Source organism: Rana temporaria, chromosome 5 (assembly GCF_905171775.1).
Source record: "Rana temporaria chromosome 5, aRanTem1.1, whole genome shotgun sequence".
In the NCBI taxonomy this organism is placed as follows: Eukaryota; Metazoa; Chordata; class Amphibia; order Anura; family Ranidae; genus Rana; species Rana temporaria.
In genome coordinates this window covers 205,561,642-205,585,607 of record NC_053493.1, presented here as the reverse complement: position 1 = coordinate 205,585,607, position 23,966 = coordinate 205,561,642, and the positions used below count along the sequence as shown (strand labels likewise).

At 39.5% G+C, this 23,966-nt stretch overlaps 1 protein-coding gene across 1 annotated transcript in view; it reads right to left on the bottom strand.

Moving 5' to 3' along the window:
* Positions 1 to 23,966, bottom strand: part of LOC120940565 (dynein heavy chain 5, axonemal-like) — a 445,728-nt gene that overhangs the window by 115,147 nt on the left and 306,615 nt on the right. The window contains exons 60-63 of the mRNA XM_040353506.1: positions 22,245 to 22,412; positions 16,651 to 16,869; positions 15,983 to 16,159; positions 693 to 887 (exon numbers count right to left, since the gene is read on the bottom strand). Of these exons, the coding sequence (XP_040209440.1) occupies positions 693 to 887; positions 15,983 to 16,159; positions 16,651 to 16,869; positions 22,245 to 22,412 (759 nt within the window). The remainder of the gene's footprint in view (positions 1 to 692; positions 888 to 15,982; positions 16,160 to 16,650; positions 16,870 to 22,244; positions 22,413 to 23,966) is intronic.

The following is a 23,966-nucleotide window of genomic DNA, read 5'->3' as shown; positions in this document are numbered from 1 at the left end:
CCAGAAATTAACTATGCATGTGCGGCAAACAATGGGACATTTTACAGAAACTCAAGTAAAACATATTATTATTATATGTCTATATTAACTCTACATTAATTTCCATCTTTCAGATAAAACTGGTTGCTGTTGGTAACTTTCAGGTTTGCACTTGTTTTCTTTACCTTGTCTTTTGAAAACAGCCTAGTATTGCTAATAAACAAGCTTTTTTGAAGTAGAACTTAGGGAAATAGGTGTATATAGAGAATAGACATGACAGCGGCTTGCTCTAGTGCCCCTATTCATGAGGGGCACTAGAGCAATGTATAGACCTGTGCCATGGACAACCCCCTTAAGTGTTGCAGGCTGCAGTTTGTACTCTTGCCTGCATGACTATTAAACTTCTACTAAAAAATAAAAAGAACAATAAATAAAATAAAAAAATCTAACACACACCTATACAGTTAAGCAGCTGGAGGACCACTGAATTTCCTCATTCCCACTACATAGAACTTTTCTGTGAACCTCTTAAATATAGATTTTCCTAATGTGTGTTTTGCTAAGCTAAAATGGATTAAATAGATTAAAAGATGGGGGGGGGGGGGGTTCATGAAAGCATTAGACTAATAAAACATACAGAACAATTTAGTACACAAATGTTATATGTAAGGGAAAGAAAGCAGAAACAGCAAAAATGTTCCTGATTATTTTACCTGTAGTTCATTATTTTTCTCTTTATTTTTAATCCATATTTTCCCTTGACCCTGTGGGTCAATAAGAAGTGAAAAACGAGATGCTTTGGTAACAATAATTCCATTCTGGATAGACAGGTCGTCACTGGGAAGTCCTTGAAGGTTCCATTCACCAATTGTAGCATTGTCCACAAGCATTGAGATAAGGTTCAGATCCTAAACAGTAAATCAAGTTTGTGTTAAACAAAGGCTTGAACTTAGTAAAAGGCAATCACTAAATGTCATCTGCATGGCTGTACAACACGATCGCTTTATTTTTTAACACCACTCTAAATGAGAGCCATTCATTAGACATAATAAATGTAATAAACATGGAATATACAGTATATAAGAAAGAATACTTTTTATATATAAAGTGTTGGGCATGACACCAACCTTTCAATACACATAATGCAGCCTGCAACAGTCAGGTAATAAAGAGTGCATTTAGGATTTGTGAATTCTTTTCATTCATATTAGCTATATATATATATATATATATATATATATATATATATATATATATATATATATATATATATATATATATATATATATACCTAAAATATTAGAAACATTTTAAATTTCTGTTATAAATTACATGTTTCCAATGTAGGTTGTCACTTTAAATGTCCACAGAGCAAGATTATGATGCAAAAAACAAAAACACACCTCTGTTGATGTTATCATTGTTAGGATGGGTGTAGAGTAATTTTAATTTTAAACCTAGAAACATAAGTTTGTATGGCAAGGGATTGAAATGCAATATCGGAAAAATAATTTAAAAACCTATGTGCAATGTAAAGTCTATTCACATTTACAGTATATGTAGATGACAGGTTATAATGACGAATGGTTGTGTGATGCCGCGTACAGACGATCGGTTCGTCTGATGAAAACTGTCTGATGGACCGTTTTTTTTTTTTCAATTCTTTATTTTAATATTTTATTTTTCACAAGGATAATTATAATACATCTTTACAAATAAACCAACTTATGCATACATTCTGCTTATGTTACTTATGAACACATTTCATTTCTTCTGTCCCCCTATTTACTACTTTATCTTTAAACTTATATTATTTTAATTCTATCCTTAATTACATCCTTGTAATTTGACTATCCTTCTAGCCCTTCCACTACGTACTTCCCTCCCCCTCAAGAAAAAAAAAAATCGAGAATATCGGTTTAAACTTAGAATAGTTAAACCCCCCCCACCAAAAAAAAGGGGAAAAAACACAGTCTCTCCTCTTCCTCTCCCGCCTGATGGACCGTTTTCATCAGACGAATCGATCGTGTGTGGGCCCCATCAGTTTTTTTCCCATCGGTGAAAAAACTTAGAACCTGGTTTAAAATTATCTGATGATTAAAAAACCGATAGAAAAAAACGATCGTCTGTGGGGAAATCCATCGCTTAAAAATCAACGCATGCTCAGAATCAAGTTGACGCATGCTCGGAAGCATTGAACTTCATTTTTCTCAGCATGTCGTTGTGTTTTACATCACGCGTTCTGACACGATCGTTTTTTTAACTGATGGTGTGTAGGCAAGACTGATGAAAGTCAGCTTCATCGGATATCCGATGAAAAAATCCATCAGTCCGTTTTCATCGGATGAACCGATCATGTACACAGGGCATAACTGATTATTCAACGACAAAACAAAGTGTAATGTGATACATGTATGATTTTACTATGTGTTTCTTGAGCAATAAAAAAAAAGTTTTATTTAAAAAAAATGATCTTCAAACAAAGTCCTACACAGGAAAAATCAAAAGTGATCATTTAAAACAGTGGTCTCAAACTGGCAGCCCTCCAGATGTTGCGAAACTACAAGTTCCATGAGGTATTGCAAGGTTGACAAGCCCGACTCCCACAGGCAGAGGCAGAGGCATGATGGGACTAGTTTTGCAACAGCTGGAGAACAGCCAGTTTGAGACCCCTGATTGAAAGAAAAGTTAGTCATTTTCTGTTGATGCAAGTTTTTGAAACTTTTCTAAATGGCCTGTTCATTGTATTGCATTTTTGTGAATGCAGTATGCCCAGGTGTATCACAGTTTAACCGATTTAGTTGTTTATACAACAAAATATCAAATAAAAACCATCTTAAAGGAAATCTATTTCTCCATGAAAAGTAAAAGTATGCTTTTTAACCACTTAAGCCCCGGACCATATTGCTGCCTAAAGACCCAAGGGGTTTTTACAGTTCGGGACTGCGTCGCTTTAACAGACAATTGCGCGGTCGTGCGACGTGGCTCCCAAACAAAATTGGCGTCCTTTTTTCCCCACAAATAGAGCTTTCTTTTGGTGGTATTTGATCACCTCTGCGGTTTTTATTTTTTGCGCTATAAACAAAAATAGAGCGACAATTTTGAAAAAAATGCAATATTTTTTACTTTTTGCTGTAATAAATATCCCCCAAAAACATATAGAATTTTTTCTTTTCCTCAGTTTAGGCCGATACGTATTCTTCTACCTATTTTTGGTAAAAAAAAATGCAATAATCGTTTATCGGTTGGTTTGCGCAAAATTTATAGCGTTTACAAAATAGGGGATAGTTTTTTTGCATTTTTTTTTTTTTTACTACTAATGGCGGCGATCAGCGATTTTTTTCGTGACTGCGACATTATGGCGGACACTTCGGACAATTTTGACACATTTTTGGGACCATTGTCATTTTCACAGCAAAAAATGCATTTAAATTGCATTCTTTATTGTGAAAATGACAGTTGCAGTTTGGGAGTTAAACACAGGGGGCGCTGTAACATTTAGGGATCACTGTGTGTGTGTTTACTAGTGTAGGGGGGTGTGGCTGTAGGAATGACATCATCGATCGGATCTCCCCTATAAAGGGGATCACCCGATCGATGCGCCGCCACAGTGAAGCACGGGGAAGCCGTGTTTACACACGGCTCTCCCCGTTCTTCAGCTCCGGGGAGCGATCGCGACGGAGCAGCTAAAAACAAATAGCCGCGCCGTCGTCCCGGATCGCTCCCCGAGCGGACCCGACCTCCGCATGTACTGGGGGGGGGGTCCCGATCCCCCACCCACGTCTAGCAGAGGACGTACAGGTACGTACATGTGCCTGTCCGTGCCATTCTGCTGACGTATATGTACATGAGGAGGTCGGGAAGTGGTTAATGACTGCATTTGACTGGTTTCTGAGCCTAATGCCTGTGTGTACATTTAACAAAATGCTTTTAGGTGCCAACAGGATTAGGCTCGGTTCACATCTAATGCCAATGTGGCTCCCAGCAGGGGTCCGATGCGTACTGTTTCAGGTCCGATTTCAGCCTAAATTTTGAAATCGGACCTGAAACAGACCAAAAGACGCACAGGGCTCCTGTGCAAATTCGCACTGGAGCCGCATCGGAGATATGTGAACCGGCTCCATAGAGAGCCTGTCACAATCTCCTGCTATTGCAAATTGAATGCGGGGATCCTGCATCCAATTCGCAATAGTGTGAGCACAGCCTTAAACTGCCTCTCAAGTGTGCTTACTATGCTTTTACATTGCACTCTTATTGACTTGTGTAGGTAAATACTGTAAAAAGCAACTCGAATTGACATCTGAACAGGACATGCCGTGTTTACATAAATGCAACACAACGCAAGGCAGGGCAACCCAGCACTACCCCATACAATCCGAAAGTTCCAATATAGCAGAGTCTTTGTAAAGCAGGAAAACACAAACTATGTGTGCACAAAACCTAATGGACAATATGCATTGTAAGACATGCTGTATTGTATTGCACAATGCACATCTGTTTGATGATTTTGGGTAAAGAGCTGAAAGAGGAAGTGTTCAGGCAGCTAACAGGAGGAAGGGGAGGGCAGAGACGACCGCAGGTATTTGGGGATGGCCCTTCTTAGACGAGCAAGTAATTGACTTAAAGCGGTTGTAAACCCACATATGGAATAATTTTTTTTACACCTGCAAGGCAAAAGACATACTAGCTCATTATGAAATACTTACCTCGGAACGAGGAGAAGAGAACTTGCCTGGTCCACACCGAGCGAGGTGTCATCTTGACTCGGCATGTCTTCCGGGTATTGCCGCTCCAGCGCTGTGATTGGCTGGAGCGGCAATGTCGTCACTTCCGCGCATGCGCGCGGGAGACTTCAATTCTGCAAGGTCCGGCGGCTGCCGGTCCTTTCGCCGAGGATCCCCCCCTGCGCATGCGCCGCTGTAATCAGTGGCGCATTGCGAGGGGAATATCTCCTAAACTGTACAGGTTTAGGAGATATTCTCTATAGCTACAGGTAAGCCTTATTATAGGCTTACCTGTAGGTAAAAGTTAAAAAAATGGCTTTACAACCACTTTAAGATTTCTGGTAAGAGAGCTCATGCCACAATAACAGCTCAACATATTTACAAATATTTTTCAAAAAAAGTTTAAATAAGCTACTAGGCCATAGCTTTCCTTTAAGACTTCATTTACACAGGGGCAACACAACTTCAGGCACGACTTTGGGAGGCAACTTAGACACGACTTGGGTATGAATCACAGTGCAACATGAGGCAACTTACAAGGCAACTTCAAGTTGCCTCCAGGACAGGAGGCTTTCCAGTGGCCAATCAAACAACAATCAGCTCTGTGTGAGGGGTTTGCCTGAGAAATGTATGTTCTCTTCCTATATTGTTGCTTCTGTTAAGACAGTGACAGTGCATTAAGACGGCTCCATTCACTTACATTGATTTTCTCATGCAGCGCGACTTGGGGTGACTTGAAGTCGTATCCAAAGTAGTCCCTGTGTGAATGGGCTTTAACACATTTACAAAGACCGATCCAATAACATAGTGCACCCAGATAAAAAGTCAAATACGGGGTAAAAAGGCACAAAATAACAACCTTAGTTCTGTTATATTTTTTATATGTCACAAAAGGCCTGACAGTTTTAGTGTACTTTGAGAAGTAGTGGGCTGCAATACTTCAACAAGAACTCAATCTTACAAGTCAGAACTTTTCCATTACATTGTCATTTTTTTTGGTCCATAAACGACAAATGTCATTTATTTGAGTCTTTGAACCATGACAGGTACTCTATGCTTTTGGAACCAAGAAATATAGAACTGACAGAGAGAATTAATTAAAATGTCTGGCTCTTAGAGGAAACCAAAAGTGACAATGAAGCCTGGGCACTCTCAATCACCTTTCTCCAATAAAAAATGACATGGATTGAAGGCTGGGGAGTGTTTACACTGCTTGTAGAATTCAAAATAAACCAGCTCATACACAGAGTTTTATGATTTATGTATTATGCTGTCTGACCACAAAGGGCTGCTTTGAAAAGACAGCTTTACCAAGTCACAGATCCAAATATTGAATTCCTAGATCAAAGAAAATCAAGCAGTTCTTAACCCAATCATGTACTGTGGCTGCCAGCATTTGAATTTAGTCTATAGTGAGACTGTGCTTAGAATATCATACAGTACACCTACCACAACATGCAGTACTATACATAAAAAAGTTTTGGCAAATCATTTGAAATGTGATAAATGTACACAAAAAAAAAAAAAAAAAACTAAAGGAATAGGAAAGGACACAGCATGTGTGCAGGTTAATCTTTTACTTTGAAACACAGATTCTACATGATGTACAGTTGTACTTTTCATATTTTTCTAAAAATAAAGTAGCCATTCTTACGAGTGGGCTGCCGTGCTTTATGGGTGCCCATTAATACTGGAACCAAGATATGTTAGTACTAGGGACATGCTTAGAAACCATCTACAGTAAATCGCTCCTTAGACACCCAGCACTTCTATGAAATATTTATAATAGACTTACTGAAAGGCTAGCCTGACACTTTATTTCACTGAGATTATTCACCTTGGACATGTGAAAAAAAATATTTTTTAGGATAGTTGGGGACCAATGGGAAATTAAATGTGCACAAGTAGCACAACACTTGTCGACAATCAAAATGCCTGGAATGTGTCATTTCATGGGAAAAATAAAACTAAGAAACAATATCAAGAATCTTTGGTCCCTCCCCTGCTCAATGCTGCAAAGGCCCTGATCCCAAAAAATGGCTTCACGTGGAGAAGCCATCTATAAAAGAATGGATACAGAGGGTAGATTATATATCTGAGACGGAGTACCTTTGTAGCAGAGAGCAGGGAAGGGAGGAAAGACATTGATTAATTTGGAAGAAATGTATGTATGTATGTATTTTGCACTGTATGTGAAAATATTCTTAAAATAAAGCAAAGATTTAAAAAAAAAAAAAAAAAACTATCAAGTAATACAAATGGGAACGTGTGCTCAGAAGTACAAATGTATCTTTAGCAAAAGCTGATTTTTAATCTTTTTCTAATATTATGTTTGCTTGCAAAAATACAGATATACTGTATTTTTCGCTCCATAAGACACACCTGGCTATAAGACGCACCTAGATTTTAGAGGAGGAAAACAAGAAAAAAACAATTCTGAACCAAATGGTGTACTAAAATATTTACCAGTGCCCATGAAACGCAGCCTGACCCGTCCCCATGAAACGCAGCCTGACCCGTCCCCATGAAATGCAGCCTGACCCGTCCCCATGAAACGCAGCCTGACCCGTCCCCATGAAACGCAGCCTGACCCGTCCCCATGAAACGCAGTCTGACCCGTCCCCATGAAACGCAGCCTGACCCGTCCCCATGAAACGCAGCCTGACCCGTCCCCATGAAACGCAGCCTGACCCGTCCCCATGAAACGCAGCCTGATCTTTCCTCAAAAAAATGCAGCCTGATCTGTCCCGAAAAAAAAGGCAGCCTGACCTGTGCCTGGCAACTGAAGAGGGCATCATCACGTCCGCCCGTCACTTAGACAGAAGGCTGGGCAGTCCAAGCGGCTGCCGCAGCTGTACTCCATTCAGCGGCTGCTCTGTCTTCTGCGAGTGAAGCCCCATACACACTATCAGTTTTCCTGACGGTTTTCTCTTCAGGTTTACCAAAACCATCTAATATGAGGTCAAACCTCAAGTGTTTCAATTTGTATGCAATCAGGCAGGCCCTTGCACTACATGGTTTTGGTAAACCTGATGAGAAAACTGACAGGAAAACTGATAGTGTGTATGGGGCTTGACAGGCTCAGCCAGGAGATCACTTGACACTCACGGTCGACCCCAATATTGTGACATGGCAGCAGCGGCGATGGACAGGGGGAGGCCTGTGAGTATTCGCTTCATAAGAGGCAGAGACATTTCCCCCCATGGGTAAAAAAAAAAAACAGGCAATAGCTGGGAAAAACAGTTGAGATTGTTCAAATGTGGGGTCTTATTAATTTTGGGGTCTTATTAATTTAAGTATTTAAGAAAAAACATCTATTCCTGCCCTACGCCAATCATTCAGTTGATATTTATTTGAAAAATGTGTACTGCAAAACATGATTGTACATTGGATTACTGTGTGGCAGTGGTTCTTTCCAAGGCTAAAGTATGAGAAAGATGTATAACTCATATGAAAAGTTATTACCTTCCTTTCATTTTCTCACACTATCCTGGAAGAAGATTGTTCTTAAAAATGAATGTGCTCCCAAGACTTCTGTTTCTTTATCAGATGTTGCCTATACAAAGCCCCCTTTCATTTTTTAATAAACATTAAATAAGATTTCTAGACAATTTATTTGGAACTCCCAGAATCTCTCACTCTATCTTAATCCACTTAAAGTAAGGTGCGGGTTTGATAATTGTAAAAGAAAAAAAAGATGAGAATGGTGGGCTTATTCAATAATGTGCCATAAAGTAGTATACTCAAAGAAAAAAATATGATGAGTATCCAAACATACAAATAAATAAATGTGAATAAAGTCCATATAAAGGCAAAAATCTCATAGAGATAACTTGATAGAAGAAAAAACAGATAAAACATCTACCCAAGCATCGACTGTTAAATTTATGAATTGGCCGCTCACCTCCAACAATGACCCAAAGGTTTGATAATGCTCGATTTTGAAATATACTATATTGCTTCACTGTTGATGAGACTCACTGGTGTACATTTGCAATCAAAATGAAACAGTTGGTTTCTATAGAGAAATCCTTAAGTGTAGTAGAACTCTCAGATTTACCCTAACGTTTTACCGCCTACTTTATTGGTTGTATCAATGGCATCACTTTCATAAATGACTTACAGTGGATATAAAAAGTCTACACACCCCTGTTAAAATGTCAGGTTTCTGTGTGGAGGTATACTTAGGTAATACACTTTATAAATTCTCTTCCACAGCCTGTCAGGGACTCAGCAGATTAAAACCCGTTTGAAGTTTTTCTATTAGGCCCTGATCATGTACTTTCTAGTATATAAATCTAGCCTCTTTGAAAGACACCCCTACTTTCCCAAATTATTTTGTTAAATAGGAAAAAGATATTGGTATTATGCTATCTGGGAAAAAAAATGAAATTTAAAGTCTTATGGTTATGTCAGCAGAATTTCAAACTGTCTGCATGATGGCATCTATTCCCTTTGCGTTTGGCATCCATTTCTATGGCTTACTCATGAAGTGTTGTTACAGTCATAATGCAGAAGACACTATTGTACATATGTGGTGGTCATCTCCTGTAATTCACATACATATTTAAGAGGAAGCGCTATTCAAAAGCGTGCAACATGTAGAGCAAGCCCTCCATATCCTCCGGATCACTACTCGGGTTACACATTATAAGATTGTATCTATGATTCTGCTTTATATTTAAGCCTTTGTATATTGAGATCATATAATTATTGTGATAACCTGTGTAAAACCAGCTATTCATTTAATTTCTATTTTGATTTTATGTTTTTAACTGATTTTATCATATTTTCATACCAATACATTTTCTAGTTTTTTCATACGAATTGTACCGTGTGCCTTTAAAGCCCAAACCACTAGTTTTCATTCAAATTCCCTCAATATCGGGGCGGTGGCACACTCCAAGATCGGTGCATTCGCAGTATCACCCTGCGACTAATGCACGTTAAATTAGTCTTTTCCTTTCTCAAATACTCATTCAATTCTGCAATGACTAATATGTTGTGAACAGCTCCACCTCAGATAGATGATATAATGTACTTGGGGGAACTAAGCAGAACAACCATCAGACATTACAATCTAATATGTGGACTCCTTGGTAATCATTTAAGAAAAGACAGATACCACAGTAATATTACATCTTTTTTGTTCAAATGCTAAAACCTTTAAAAAAAAAAAAAAAAGCCTTGCTGTCATGTGACCAAAAATCCCTTGGCTTTAGTTATGTAGAGTGGCGGTTGATGGTGCAAATGGCCAGGAAGGATGGGATGGAGATGGGCGGGGCTCTCCATGATTAAGCCCCAGAGGGCTGGGTGAAACATGTTGGATTTGTGGTCTGGATGAATCGAGTTAAGGCTGCTTTTGAGATGTGTGGCGGCCGGGCTATCTTTTCCCATTTCTGCGGAATGGTATCGAGGTGGGATGAGGGTGGGGTGGTATGGGGGTGGGGGTGGGGCTACTCAGAGCTATGCTGAAATTATTACACAGGCACCGACAATGGCTTCATGAAATTACTGTGAGCAGCCACATTTGGCTGCACAGGCACTCCGTTGTTAGTAAAGCTTAGCAGATTGCTGATTGTCGAACTTAGACTGCTGTTTCTAATCTAGACAATCACCAATAATATAATGCAGAATATAAAAGTTTAAGTTGTTACACATCCCAAGCAAGGGCAAATTTAGATTTCTGGCTGGAATTCCACTTTAATTGATTTACTGAACCTTAGAAAAATACAAAGTTTATTTCACATTAAGCCCCCTTTCACACTGGCTGTCCGATCAGGTTCATCTGTCAGTTTTTTAGGCAGACCTGATTGGATACTCCATTCACCTCTATGAATCGGCGGATGTCAGCGGTGACATGTTCTATGACACCCACTGCTATCCAATCCGATCCTGTCTGAAATCCAGATGGATGGAAACCCTATTTTTCATCCATCTGGCGGATCATCCAATCTCCCCATAGAGGAGCGTGGGACTATATGTCTATGAAATCATGCACAGGGACTGAGACAAACAGGTTTGCTTCAGTTAATTCTAATGAATTCCATTTATCCATGTATAGGTGGAATGCTTACAGTAGGTACAGACTCTAGCATGACGTCATCTTACTCATAGCATATAATTAAATGTTAACCACACAGAGTCCTGTGTTCAGCATAATACTAGTACATTTCACACAGTTCAATATCCAGCTTTTACCAACAAAATATCTGCCAATATAATACAGGTGAAACTCGAAAGATTTGAATATTGTGTACAAGTTCATTTATTTCACTAATGCTTCTTAAAAGGTGAAACTAATATATGAGATAGACTCATTACATGCAAAGCAAGATAGTTCAAGCCGTGATTTGTCATAATTGTGATGATTATGGCTTACAGCTCATGAAAACCCCAAATCCACAAGCTCAGAAAATTTGAATATTGTGAAAAGGTGCAATATTCTAGGCTCAAAGTGACCCCTGCAAAGGGTTCCTGAGCCTTTAAATGGTCTTTCAGTCTGGTTTAGTAGGAATCACAATCATGGGAAAGACTGCTGACCTGACAGTTGTGTAGAAACCCATCATTGCCATCCTCCATAAGGAGGGAAAGCCTCAAAAGGCAATTGCAAAAGAAGTTGGATGTTCCCAAAGGGCTGTATCAAATCACATTAATAGAAAGTTATGTGAAGGGGAAAAGTGTGGAAGAAAAAGGTGCACAAGCAGCAGGGATGACCGCAGCCTGGAGAGGATTTGTCAGGAAAAGGCCATTCAAAAGTGTTGGGGACTTTCACAAGGCGTGGACTGAGGCTGGAGTCAGTAAATCAAGAGCCACCACACACAGACAGATCCTGGACATGGGCTTCAAATGTCGTATTCCTCTTGTCAAGCCACTCCTGAACAACAAACGTCAGAAGCGTCTTATATGGGCTAAAGAAAAACAGACCTGGCCTGTCCTCTTTTCTGATGAGAGCAAATTTTGCATCTCATTTGGAAACCAAGGAGCCAGAGTATGGAGGAAGAATGGAGAGGCACACACTGCAAGATTCTTGAAGTCCAGTCTGAAGTTTCCACAGTCTTTGTTGATTTGGGGAGCCATGTCATCTGCTGGTGTTGGACCACTGTGCTTCATTAAGTCCAGGGTCAATGCAGCCATCTACCAGGAGATTTTGGAGCACTTCATGCTTCCTTCCACAGACGAGCTCTATGGGGATGCTGACTTCATTTTCCAGCAGGACTTGACACATTCCCACACTGCCAAAAGCATCAAAACCTGGTTCAATGACCGTGGGATTACTGTGCTTGATTGGCCAGCAAACTCGCCTGACCTGTACTCTATAGAGAATCTATGGGGCATTGCCAAGAGAAACATGAGAAACATATGAGACAAAACAATGCTGAAGGCCGCTATTGAAGCATGCTGGTCTTCCATAACACCTCAGCAGTGCCACAGGGCGATAGCTTCCATGCCACGCTGCATTGAGGCAGTAATTGCTGCAAAAGGGGCCCAAACCAAGTACTGAGTACATATGCATGCTTCTACTTTTCAGAGGTCCGATATTGTTCTATGTACAATCCTTGTTTTATTGATTGCATGTAATATTCTAATTTTCTGAGATTGTGAATTTGGGGTTTTCATGAGTTGTAAGCCATAATCATCACAATTATGACAAAACACGGCTTGAACTATCTTGCTTTGCATGCAATGAGTCTATCTTGTATATTAGTTTCACCTTTTAAAGCAGAGCTCCACCCTAAAGTGGAACTCCTGCTGATCGGAACCCTCCCCCCCTCCAGTGTCACATTTGACACCTTTCAGGGGGAGGGGGGTGCAGATACCGGTCTAAAGACAGATATTTGCACCCACTTCCGGCCACACAGTCTCGGGCAGACTGCGGGCATGACGTCACCTCCCGTCCCCCCCCTGTTGTGTACTGGGAACACTCGGCTCCCAGTACACAGCGGGAGCCAATCAGCAGGCGTAGCGCGACTCGCGCATGCGCCGTAGGGAACCGAGTAGTGAAGCTGGAGCTCTTCACTTCCTGGTTCCCTCACCGAGGATGGCGGGGGGGCAGCAGAGTGACAAGCGATCGCTCGTTCTCTGCTGTGGACGGCGCTGGACTCCAGGACAGGTAAGTGTCCTAATATTAAAAGTCAGCAGCTGCAGTATTTGTAGCTGCTGGCTTTTATAGCGGATGTCCGCTGAAAAAATAATATTAAAAGTCAGCAGCTACAAATACTGCAGCTGCTGGCTTTTAATATCGGCACACTTACCTGTCCTGGAGTCCAGCTCCATCCGCAGCAGAGGACGAGCGATCGCTCGTCACTCTGCTGCCCCCTCGGTGAGGGAACCAGGAAGTGAAGCGCTCCGGCTTCACTGCCCAGTTCCCTATGGCGCATGCGCGAGTCACGCCTGATTTTTGGCTCCCGCTGTTCTCTGGGAGCCGAGTGTTCCCAGAACACAACGGGGGGGGGGGGGTGATGTCTTGCCCGCAGTCTGTGGCCGGAAGTGGGTGCAAATACCTGTCTTTAGACAGGTATCTGCACCCCCCTCCCCCTGAAAGGTGTCAAATGTGACACCGGAGGGGGGAGGGATCCGATCAGCGGGAGTTCCACTTTAGGGTGGAGTTCCGCTTTAATATTTTTTTTCAGCGGACATCCGCTTTAAGTTTGCATTAGTGAAATAAATGAACTTTTGCACGATATTCAAATTTTTCGAGTTTTACCTGTAGGCAATTTACAAAAGGATTTGAGAATCTTCACACAATACATTGTGTGAATATTCACTTCAGTTATCCAATCATGAGCTTTTCACATGATTTGATTACTTAAGTGAATATTCAAACAATTTATTGTGAAATCATTTATAAATAGACCCCCAAGTGTTTTTCTTTTTAAAAAAACATTCCAAAATTCTTAATATAACTTAGCTGTCTAAGACACTGAAAACATGGTTTCGAGACATGAGATACTAATTTAATTAGACAATGCCAAATATGTTTTAAAAATACTGTGCAGAACTAAACTTCTTGCCTTGAGAGATAAAAACTAATTAATCCAGTAGTTTCTGATGTTACCTAGTGTGACTTTGTCCATGATATGAGTCATACTGAGGTCTTATGACAACCTATTTGTCCCTAGCAAGTGTCACCATTTGTGTTGTTACTAAAGATTTCTGATAGTAGTTGGAGGCATGGATAATGAGTCACTGGCCCAGCTGTTTTCCTGATACAACCACATTGAAACAGAGCAGAGATTTTTAGAAAATCATTGTACCATGACACCATGTAAAAAAAATTCCCACATGCAGCATAGGGAATCTAAGGCCTCGTACACACGACCGTTTTCTTCGACAGAATCCATCAAGTAAACTTGGTGGCAGAGCTTTTTTGCCGAGGAAAACGGTTGTGTGTATGTTTTTCATCGAGAAAATTGACATGGTACTCGACGAGAAAAAAAGAGAACAAGTTCTTTTTCCTCGTTGAGAATCTCAATTTCCTTGTCGGGCTGGTTTTCGACGAGAAACACATTCGTGTGTATGCTTAGAAACCCGCGCATGCTCAGAATAAAGTATGAGACGGGAGCTCACCCTTGGTAAAAGTAGCGTTCGTAATGGAGATAGCACATTTGTCGCGCTGTAACAGACTGAAAAGCGCAAATCGTCTCTTACCAAACTTGATGCTTAGTTTTTTTTTTTTAAGCGATTTCTTAAAATTCTTCAGGATGTATATAACATGTAGGGTTTTAATTTTTTTTTAATAATAAATTATATTAGGAGATATTTCAGATTCACTACAGAAGAGGAAAAATAATGCCCTAAATGACTTTCAAGTCTTTCAGAGCTAAATCATATAATCAGATAAAAAAGTACAATACAAAAAACTGGCAACTTTGGCAATTCTTTACGGATTTCAAAATAAATGTGTCTGCTCCCAAGAAGCTGCTGGATTTTGACCACATGGCATACACAGAGCATTATATATCTGCTGAATTTAGCTTTTAACCACTAGCCGACCAGTCGCCGCAGTTTTACGGCGGCAGGTCGGCTCGGCTGCGCGAAGTTACGCAATATTACGTCATTCCGCATTTAAGACACTATGGGCACGCGCCCCCTGCTCGCCCCTGGTGCCGACGCGCGTGCCCGGCGGGCACAATCACCGCCGGGGACCCGCAATCGCTCGTTACAGAGTGAGAACCGGGAGCTGTGTGTGTAAACACACAGCTCCCGGTCCTGTCAGGGGGAGAAATGACTGATCGCATGTTCATACAATGTATGAACAGCGATCTGTCATTTCCCCTAGTCAGTCCCATCCCCCCTTCAGTTAGAACACACATAGGGAACATAATTAACCCCTTCCTCGCCCCATAGTGTTAACCCCTTCCCTGCCAGTGACATTTTTTGAGTAATCAATGCATTTTTATAGCACTGATCGCTATAAAAATGCCAATGGTCCAAAAAATGTGTCAAAAGTGTCCGCCATAAGGTCGCAGTACCGATAAAAATCGCAGATCGCCGACATTACTAGTAAAAAAAAATATTAATAAAAATGCCATAAAATTACCCCCTATTTTGTAGAGATGCTATAACTTTTGCGCAAACCAATCAATAAACGCTTATTGCGATTTTTTTATGAAAAATATGTAGAAGAATACGTATCGGCCTAAACCGAGGAAAAAAATATTTTTTTAAAATATTTTGGGGGATATTTATTACAGCAAAAAGTAAAAAATATTCTTTTTTTTTTTCCAAAATTGTCGCTCTATTGTTTATAGTGCAAAAAATAAAAACCGCATAGGTGATCAAATACCACCAAAAGAAAGCTCTATTTGTGGGAAAAAAAGGACGTCAATTTTCTTGTGGCCCGGTCATTGACCAGCAAAATTGTCCGGGGCTGAAGTGGTTAACCCTGTTCCTTACCTTTATTGCACTAGGTTCATCAATAATTTTGTTTCCACTATGTAGGACCTGATTAGTTCACTTTGATTGAAGAAAAACTAATATTTTTCATAAAGCTAGCAGATTTTGACACAAAAGTCAATCATTTATGGGCAGCCAAAATTAAAACATTTTTTCATGGTCTGATTAAGATGTTTGGGCCAGTTATATGACAACTATGCTTTGATATCATCAGTCAACTAGATTCTCCATCCTAGCTAATAATCAGATTTGTATTAGCATAAAACCATAGACATATAAAGAGACAACTGGCAATATTGGTCCAGATGTGCTAAAAATTAAAACAAAGATGAACACAACTTAACAGAAATAAGTGATTAATTTGTATTTAAAATACTTACATCACTGTATGGTATCCTATTATGGTTCATTTCCTTCTTCCAAAGCTGCAGCAGTAGAGTCCTATACTCTTGGTTAAATGGTCCACTGTATGATAGGAAACCAGTGGCTAAAAGAACATCCCCAACCAACCTAATAATCTGATTCTGAAAATTTTTGCTGCTTTCGGTCCATCGTATCTAGAGAAAACCAACAATTATTTTTAATATACAAATCATTTGTATACAAAAATATAACATTAGGTCTAGAAAGTTATAAATTAGCACCAATACTGTATATATTTTAATGTCAATAAAGTTCAACAACATACTTTTGGAAAAGTCATCCCTAAGGATCTCTTAGTACACACCATAATTTTTACAGGGGTCTTGGTATTCTATTGGGAAGTGTAAATTAAGCCAAATGATATGCCCTGCAGCCACAAACCCTTGTTTAAATCTTAGCACCAGATGGATACCAAATTTTAATTTGAACAGTTATTTCTAATAGAGGGAGTGACAAAAGGAAAACACACTTTGGTTTCAAAAAGAAAACATACAATTTGTAAACCCTAAATGCCTGAAAAAAATTACGGTACATTTAATATATCAAAATGCAATGTAATGACAATTCATCTGGGCCATTGAAGTTTCCAAAGGAAGGGACTGTAATAATATAAGTATGCTCTTACTTTTTCTCCTCCAAGTCCTTCAATCAGTGCTGTAGCATTGTTCATCTTCCGCCTGCAGGCTTCTGCATCATCAAGAAGAGTTTGTTTCTCTCTCATAGCAGCATCATACATGGCCTGCACATCATCTAGCTCTCTCTGCTTGGCATCAAGTTGGCTCTGTGCATTGTTTAGTTCTGCTTCGGCAACTGCAAGCCTGGCTCCCTGCAGTGCCAAGTTAGCCTAGAAAGGAGACAGAACAAGGTGTTGGAAGATGCTGCAAAAATGCATTTTTTTCTAGGACCTCTAAACAGATGCAATCAATTATCAAAACCATTTAACACAACAAAGCAACTAATTTCAGTCTATTAAATGTAAAAAGTAAATGTCCAATATTTTAGGATCATGTCATTGTCTCTCTTCGGTCTTGCATGACAAGTCCCTAAAAACCTGCATAAGCTCATTTATATATACACAGGGCTGTCTAAAACTACAGAAATCGGAGCTTTGAGAATGATTATACTCATTTACATTAGTATCAAAAATAACCCCCTTCGGGCAGACAATGTATAGTCCAGAGGTAGGCAACCTCGGCCCTCCAGCTGTTTTAAAACTACAAGTCACAAGAGACATTGCAAGACCCTGACAATCACAGGCATGACTCATAGAAACTGAGGCATGATGAGATTTGTAGTTTCACCACAGCTGGAGTGCTGAGGTTGCCTAACCCTGGTATAGTCCCTAGAGTATTTTGATTTAATTACTTCCTGCATCTTACAATAATTTGCGGCTGATGCTGTTCCTGATAGTGTGCGTAAATATTGATTTTACTGCATTACAATGTACAGGTGCTGACAATATAGAAATCACACCAGCAACCAGTTAAAATGGTGAAAAATGTACTCAACCTTTCTGTTGTGTGTCTCTGTGTATCACATGGAGCATGGAGAAAAGAAAGAGCAGCAAATAATTGTCTGAGGATTTGAGAACAAAAATTGTGGAAACGCATGGACAATCTCAAGGTTACAAGATCATCTACAGAGATTTTAACGTTCCTGTGTCCACTGTGCGCAACATTGTCAAAAATTTTACAGCCCATGGCACTGTAGGCAATATGCCTGGATGTAGATAAAAGAGAAAAACAATATTGCAAGGAAGGATTGTTCAAATGTTGGATAAAGAACCTCGATAAACTTCCAGACAAATTCAAGCTGACCTTCAGGCACAGGGTATAACTGTGTCAGCTCGCACTATACGTCGCTATCTGAATGAAAAGGAATGGTAGGGGACCTAGTAGGACCCCACTCCTGACGCAGAAATAAAAAAGCCAGATTGAGTTTGTTTCTAGCAAAAAATATATATATATATTTTAAACTTGTAAACCAGTCTGAAAAATAGGCCCGGTCTTAAAGTGGTTAAGAATGCTAGAATGTTTTCATGTTTTGGTAAAACATATTTTTCTCTGTCTCTCTCACTTGTTGCTGTCCATCTCACAAAAATCTTTAACCAAACTCACACAGGTGTCTTTACAAACCACAAACAATACCATTTCAGATGCAAATTTAAAATTAGCCACAATTTTGTGCGTTATTAAGTATTTCCAAAATAATTAAAGCCAAAAAAAAAAATGTGTACCAACATCAAATCTCATTCCTCAAATTCAGAGGGTGACATCACTATTCTACACTCACACACCAAGAACCACCAAATATCACAGAATAAATCAAGAAGAATAGCTCCTGACTAATGTAATGCCACCACCTATATGTCCAAAGAAATGCAGTATGCATGTGTATTGCTGTATAGGAGGGTTCCACATGTGGCAGCCTAGCAGCAGTGAGGTTCTGGGTTTCTTGGTTCGAATCCCAAACATGACACTTCATGTAGAGAAGTTGTCTGTTCTCCCTATGTTGTTAAACATAGCTTTCTAACTCAGGTCCTTACATAAATTATGTCAAAATGTAGTATTTATGTGTAGGAAGTTTCCACCACCATTGCATGTCATATGTTTTGCACTAATTGCAGCCTCCTACCAAGCCTAAACCCACAAAATGACAGCTGTTTATCTCTCAGCATGCTGACAGTAACCAGCCTTCAAAACAGATGGCATATGCAAGGGAAAAAATGTTCAATGGCTCTCGACAGTACATCTGCATTGATTAACTTCTTGCACCCCTGGGACTTGAGACTGTGACACCACAGAGATTCAGCCTGCATACATGTCGAAGCACAGTGGCTAACTGGTTAGCACTTCTGCCTAGCTTCTTGGTTTTAATCCCAATCCCACTACCTGGCTAGAGCTTTGTATCTTCTTCCTCTGTTGTGGTGTTACATGTTTTTCTTCATCCCAAAGCACCCTTCCCCCATGTTGTGGGCATGTGGCCTGATATGGTTTAGGAGGGACCTGACCTCCAGGCGGCATGCTCGGATAAGGGTCTGGTATGGATTTTGAGAGGGACCCCACGCCATTTTTTTTATTTTGGCGTGGTGTACCCTTTAAAATCTATGCTAGTCTCAAAGGGCCTGGTATAGATTTTGGGGGGGACCCTACGCCAATTTATTTTTTAATCTTGGCATTGAGTTCCCCTTAAAATCTATACCAGACCCGAAAGGACCCTACAACATTTTTTCCAATTGTGTTCCTAATAGCCAATGCCACATCAGCATGAGCATGGTTGTTTCCATAATATTAATGGCTCATTTGCAAAACATTATTGTATAGAAATAAAAACATCAAACACTAGTAAATATATTTTCTGTGCATGATTGTCCGCAGCCCAATAGGCTAGTGGTCAGCTCTTCTACCTTGAAAGACTCAGGCCTTGAAGGACTCATGGGTATGACCTAATAAAATATTGCATTGTACTGCCAAGCTATTGTGCCAAGTACGCTGAGACCTGCATAATAGTGTAGTATGATTAAAGAATGAACATAAATAATTACTGCTTTATAGTCACCTAAATAAAATATAAAAAACATGCAACAGATATACAATGTTCAATATATGTAACTTTACAGAAACGCAGACATTACTCTGCAATACTCATAACTGCATTTGTTAGCAAAAGAAGAAAAAAACTAGGAATACTAATTGGAATATACATAAATAGATGCACACGAGGTAGAGCGCATCTCACATAAAAATGTTTTATTCAGATTCATGGATCATGGTTGCAGTGCAGTGCTATATAAAAACTTGTTAGCAATTGGCACTTGCAGATATGTGGAAAACCCGATTAGCGCATCCAAATTTACTAAGGCAAGTTTGCCACTAATAGCGTGATTTTTCTTTCACATGTTTACCTAGTTGAACACTTAATTGCCTGAAATGGGAGATATTACATGTAGAGCACCCCAGTACTTCCCAGGACTCTTAGTAAATGACCCCCAATATGTCAGTTTCAATATAATAGAACACACTGCTTGATGCTGGAAAAATTTGGGACTAAGCAGCTAGATGTCTGGAAAGTAAACCTAAAATTGGATTCTTGGAATTTTGCTTTACGTATTTTACAGTTTCCCATTTCAACTCCATCAAGAGCTAATTATTCTCATTGTGCACAGCTAACTCCAGCTAATCAGGAGAATATGCCTGGAAACTAGCAGGGGGGAGATGGAACAACATAAATATATTATGAAACTGAACATAACACAATGTTGCACATTTAGCCAAGAGTAAATATATAACTCAAGAATAAAATACAGAATACTAAATAGTTGAGAAACCTGAGAACTGTAACTTAAATGAAGTACTATTTTAAAGTTTACTTTGCATTTTCAAACAATCACATTCATGTCCACATAAACATTTACAGAGTGTAATTACAGATGAGCTTTGCAATCTAATATCTAAACCACAGATATGGAAAACCACACATACTCTCATGATATCAAGCTCAAAAAGGCACAGCAGTTAACCTTACTTGGTGTTTTACTAAATGCTTTAGTGAAAAATAGGCTGTTCACTTAGTAACGTAAATATTCACTTTGCAAGGGAATTTTCACTTAGCTTAAAGTGGAATTTCAGACTATACTTAGCTAATCTTAAAAATGCTTTCTCTATCCCCTTTCTAACACCTATGCTAACTAATCCGTGTAAGAACGATGTATATACTTAACTATTTTTAGGTTACTGCAGTCCAGTCACCTGAAATTCCCAGTGTCGGCCAATGGCAGAGAGCGCACTCAACATCGACTGGTAATGCCTGGAAGTGGTGACATCACCCAAAGGCTCCTATGGCCAATCCATTGTTGGCATTCCCTCCTCTCTTGAAGCAACCGCTGGCTGACAAAGGGGAGCCGAATCAAGTGATTAGAGTGACCTGAAAATTGGGGCTAGAAGCATTTTTAGTTTTTTTTTCAGTATAGCCTTGAATTCCCTTTAATGAATAAGGTGAAGCTTATTCATCCAATCATATACAAGCTTATTTTTTGGGATTGGGTATTGTCTGCAAAATGTATTTTCATCACATTCACTAAGTTAAATTGAAAATCTTTCTGCAAAGTGAAAATTCATATTGAAAAGTGAACTTGCTTAGTAAAATCAACCCTACTGTCTTCACAGAGTGACTTCTTCTAGACCTATTAGACAGGAAATAATTTCCCACACATGGATGGAATCTGGTGACTGTGGAGGCTATTGGAGAACAGCAAACTCATTGTAAAAAAAAAACACATTTGAGATGATTTGAGCTTTGTGACATGGTGCATTATCCTGCTGGAAATAGCCCTCAGAAGATGAGTTCACTGTAGTCATAAAGGGATGGACATGGTCAGCAACAAATACCCAGGTAGGCTGTGTTTAAATTATGCTCAATTGGTACTAAAGGGGCTAAGAATATATACCCCACACCATTACACCACCCACCATCAGCCTGAACCGTTGATACAAGGCATGATGGATAATGTTGTTTATGCCAAATTCTGACCCTACCATCTGAATGTCAAAGCTGAAATTGAGACTCATGAGACTAGGCAACGTTTTTCCAATCTTCTATAGTCCAATTTTGGTGAGCCTGTGTGCATTATAGCCTCAGTTTCCTGTTCTTAGCTGACAGGAGTGGCACCTGATGTGGTCTACTTCTGTTTTAGCCCATCTGCTTCAAGGTTCGATGGTTTGTGCATTCAGAAATGGTATTCTGCATACCCTGGTTCCAACGAGTGGTTATTTGAGTTACTGTTGCCTTTCTATCATCTCAAACCAGCCTGCTCATTCTCCTCTGACATCAACAAGGTGTTTTCGTCCACATAACTGCCGTTCACTGTATATTTTCTTATTTTCGGACCATTCTCTGTAAACCTTAGTGATGGTTGTGCATGAAAATCCCAGTAGTTCAGAAGTTTTTGAAATACTCAGACTAGCCCATCTGGCACCAACAAACATTCCACAACTCACTTAAATCCCCTTTCTTCCCCATTCCGATGCTTGGTTTGAACTTCAGTAAGTCATCTTTACCACATCTAGATGCCTAATTGCATTGAGTTGCTGCCATGTGATTGTCCGATTAGCAATTTGTGTTACCAAGCAATTGAACAGGTGTACCTAATAAAGTGGTCGGTGAGTGTATAATGTGTTCTGTTCAAAAACTTTTTTACTACAGTGAACACAGACTCCATACCTTTAAGGGAAGAACTTCCTTGTTAATTCCATAGAAATATGCCATGGCTTGTGTCCAGGAACAGAGCCCTGCTACATTGCCACACACTTTTTTGGCTGATTCAAGGTTATAGTCTTCCATGTCCAAGTAAGGCTGCAGTAGTTCAACCATTTCCTCTGTGATGGAGTCCTAAATATAACAGGTACAGCATTACAGTTCACATACTAATAATTAAGAAAACAGATCAGGTCAACACTCCATTCACAACAAAATATATATGATTAAGAACAAGATTAGAGGGAAGATTTACAATAGGGACCATCACTGGTGAGCAACATCTAAATAGGCATATGTATAAGAAAAAGCACAGAAATTAAATAGCAATATTTTTTCTGGCACATTTGTATAACACCAAGTAGAACTGTGCCCATAATATCTTGATATAAATAATGTCTTCAGCAAACAACATACATTAGTAATTATGCTACTAAAATTAGTGTGTGCTGTAAGTTGCTTGCAGCATTGTTAATGTTTCTTCATGCTGGAGGCTGCCATTTTGCTGAAGCCCAAAACCACTGAACAGCAGTAAATCTTTAGGCTGTCAGCAGATCGGCCCTAAACAAATTCAGGACTGCCTAAAAATAGAAAGCAACTGAGCATGTGCAGATCAGGGCGAGACAGTATTACTGGATTTTAAACAGTATATGCACTTATTTCTATTGTTTACATAACTATTCCTGCAAAAGGGGCCAGCTTGAAGTGCTATAAAAGGACTTAATTTGCTGACTAAAGATCTACTTTAACCTGCCTGGCGGTATTCCCGAGTCTGACTCGGGGTTAGATTTTCATGCTGCAAGCAGTAACCCCGAGTCAGACTCGGGCTCGCCTCGCTGGATCCACAGGCAGTGTTTTCTTACCTTGTCCCTGGATCCAGCGATGCCACCGCGCTGTGTGAGTGAGCGGGACCTCGCTCGATTCACACAGCGTCCTCCTGTGCCGCGACCTCCGTTCCCTGCGACGTTACGACGCACGGGAGCGGAGAACGGCGCCAAATTCAAAAACGTAAACAAACACATTACATACAGTATACTGTAATCTTATAGATTACAGTACTGTATGTAAAAAATACACACCCCCCTTGTCCCTAGTGGTCTGCCCAGTGCCCTACATGTACTTTTATATAATAAAAACTTTTCTTTCTGCCTGCAAACTGTAGATTGTCCATATCAACCAAAAGTGTCCCTTTATGTCAAAAATAGTTTTAGAGCAGCTAAAAAACAGCGATAATAAATTATAATCACTTGCAGAATTGTGCGATAGCGATTTGTGGGGAAATTTGTCATAAAAATAAATAAATAATGACAGCGACAATTCTGCAACTGAGCAAATTTCAGTGATTTTGATTTGATTACATTATTGAATAATTTTTATTATAATTATATTATTGTTATAATTATTTATAATTATTTATTATATTATAATTTATCATTTTGTTTTTAAAAAAATGTCGTCATACCCGGGATGCCTATTAGAATCTTGTTTGGTCAGATTTAAGTGAGTTATTTCTAAAAATTACAGTTCTACAATATAAAACGCCAATTTTCCTTGCAAATAATGGTACCGCTTTCAGCACCTTTTTTCTGAAAGAATCATACCGCCAGGGAGGTTAAGTATCAGGATGAAGCAGCATCTTTACTTTTCAATAGAGACAATTTAACTGATGGGAAAAAAGGCATGACGTAC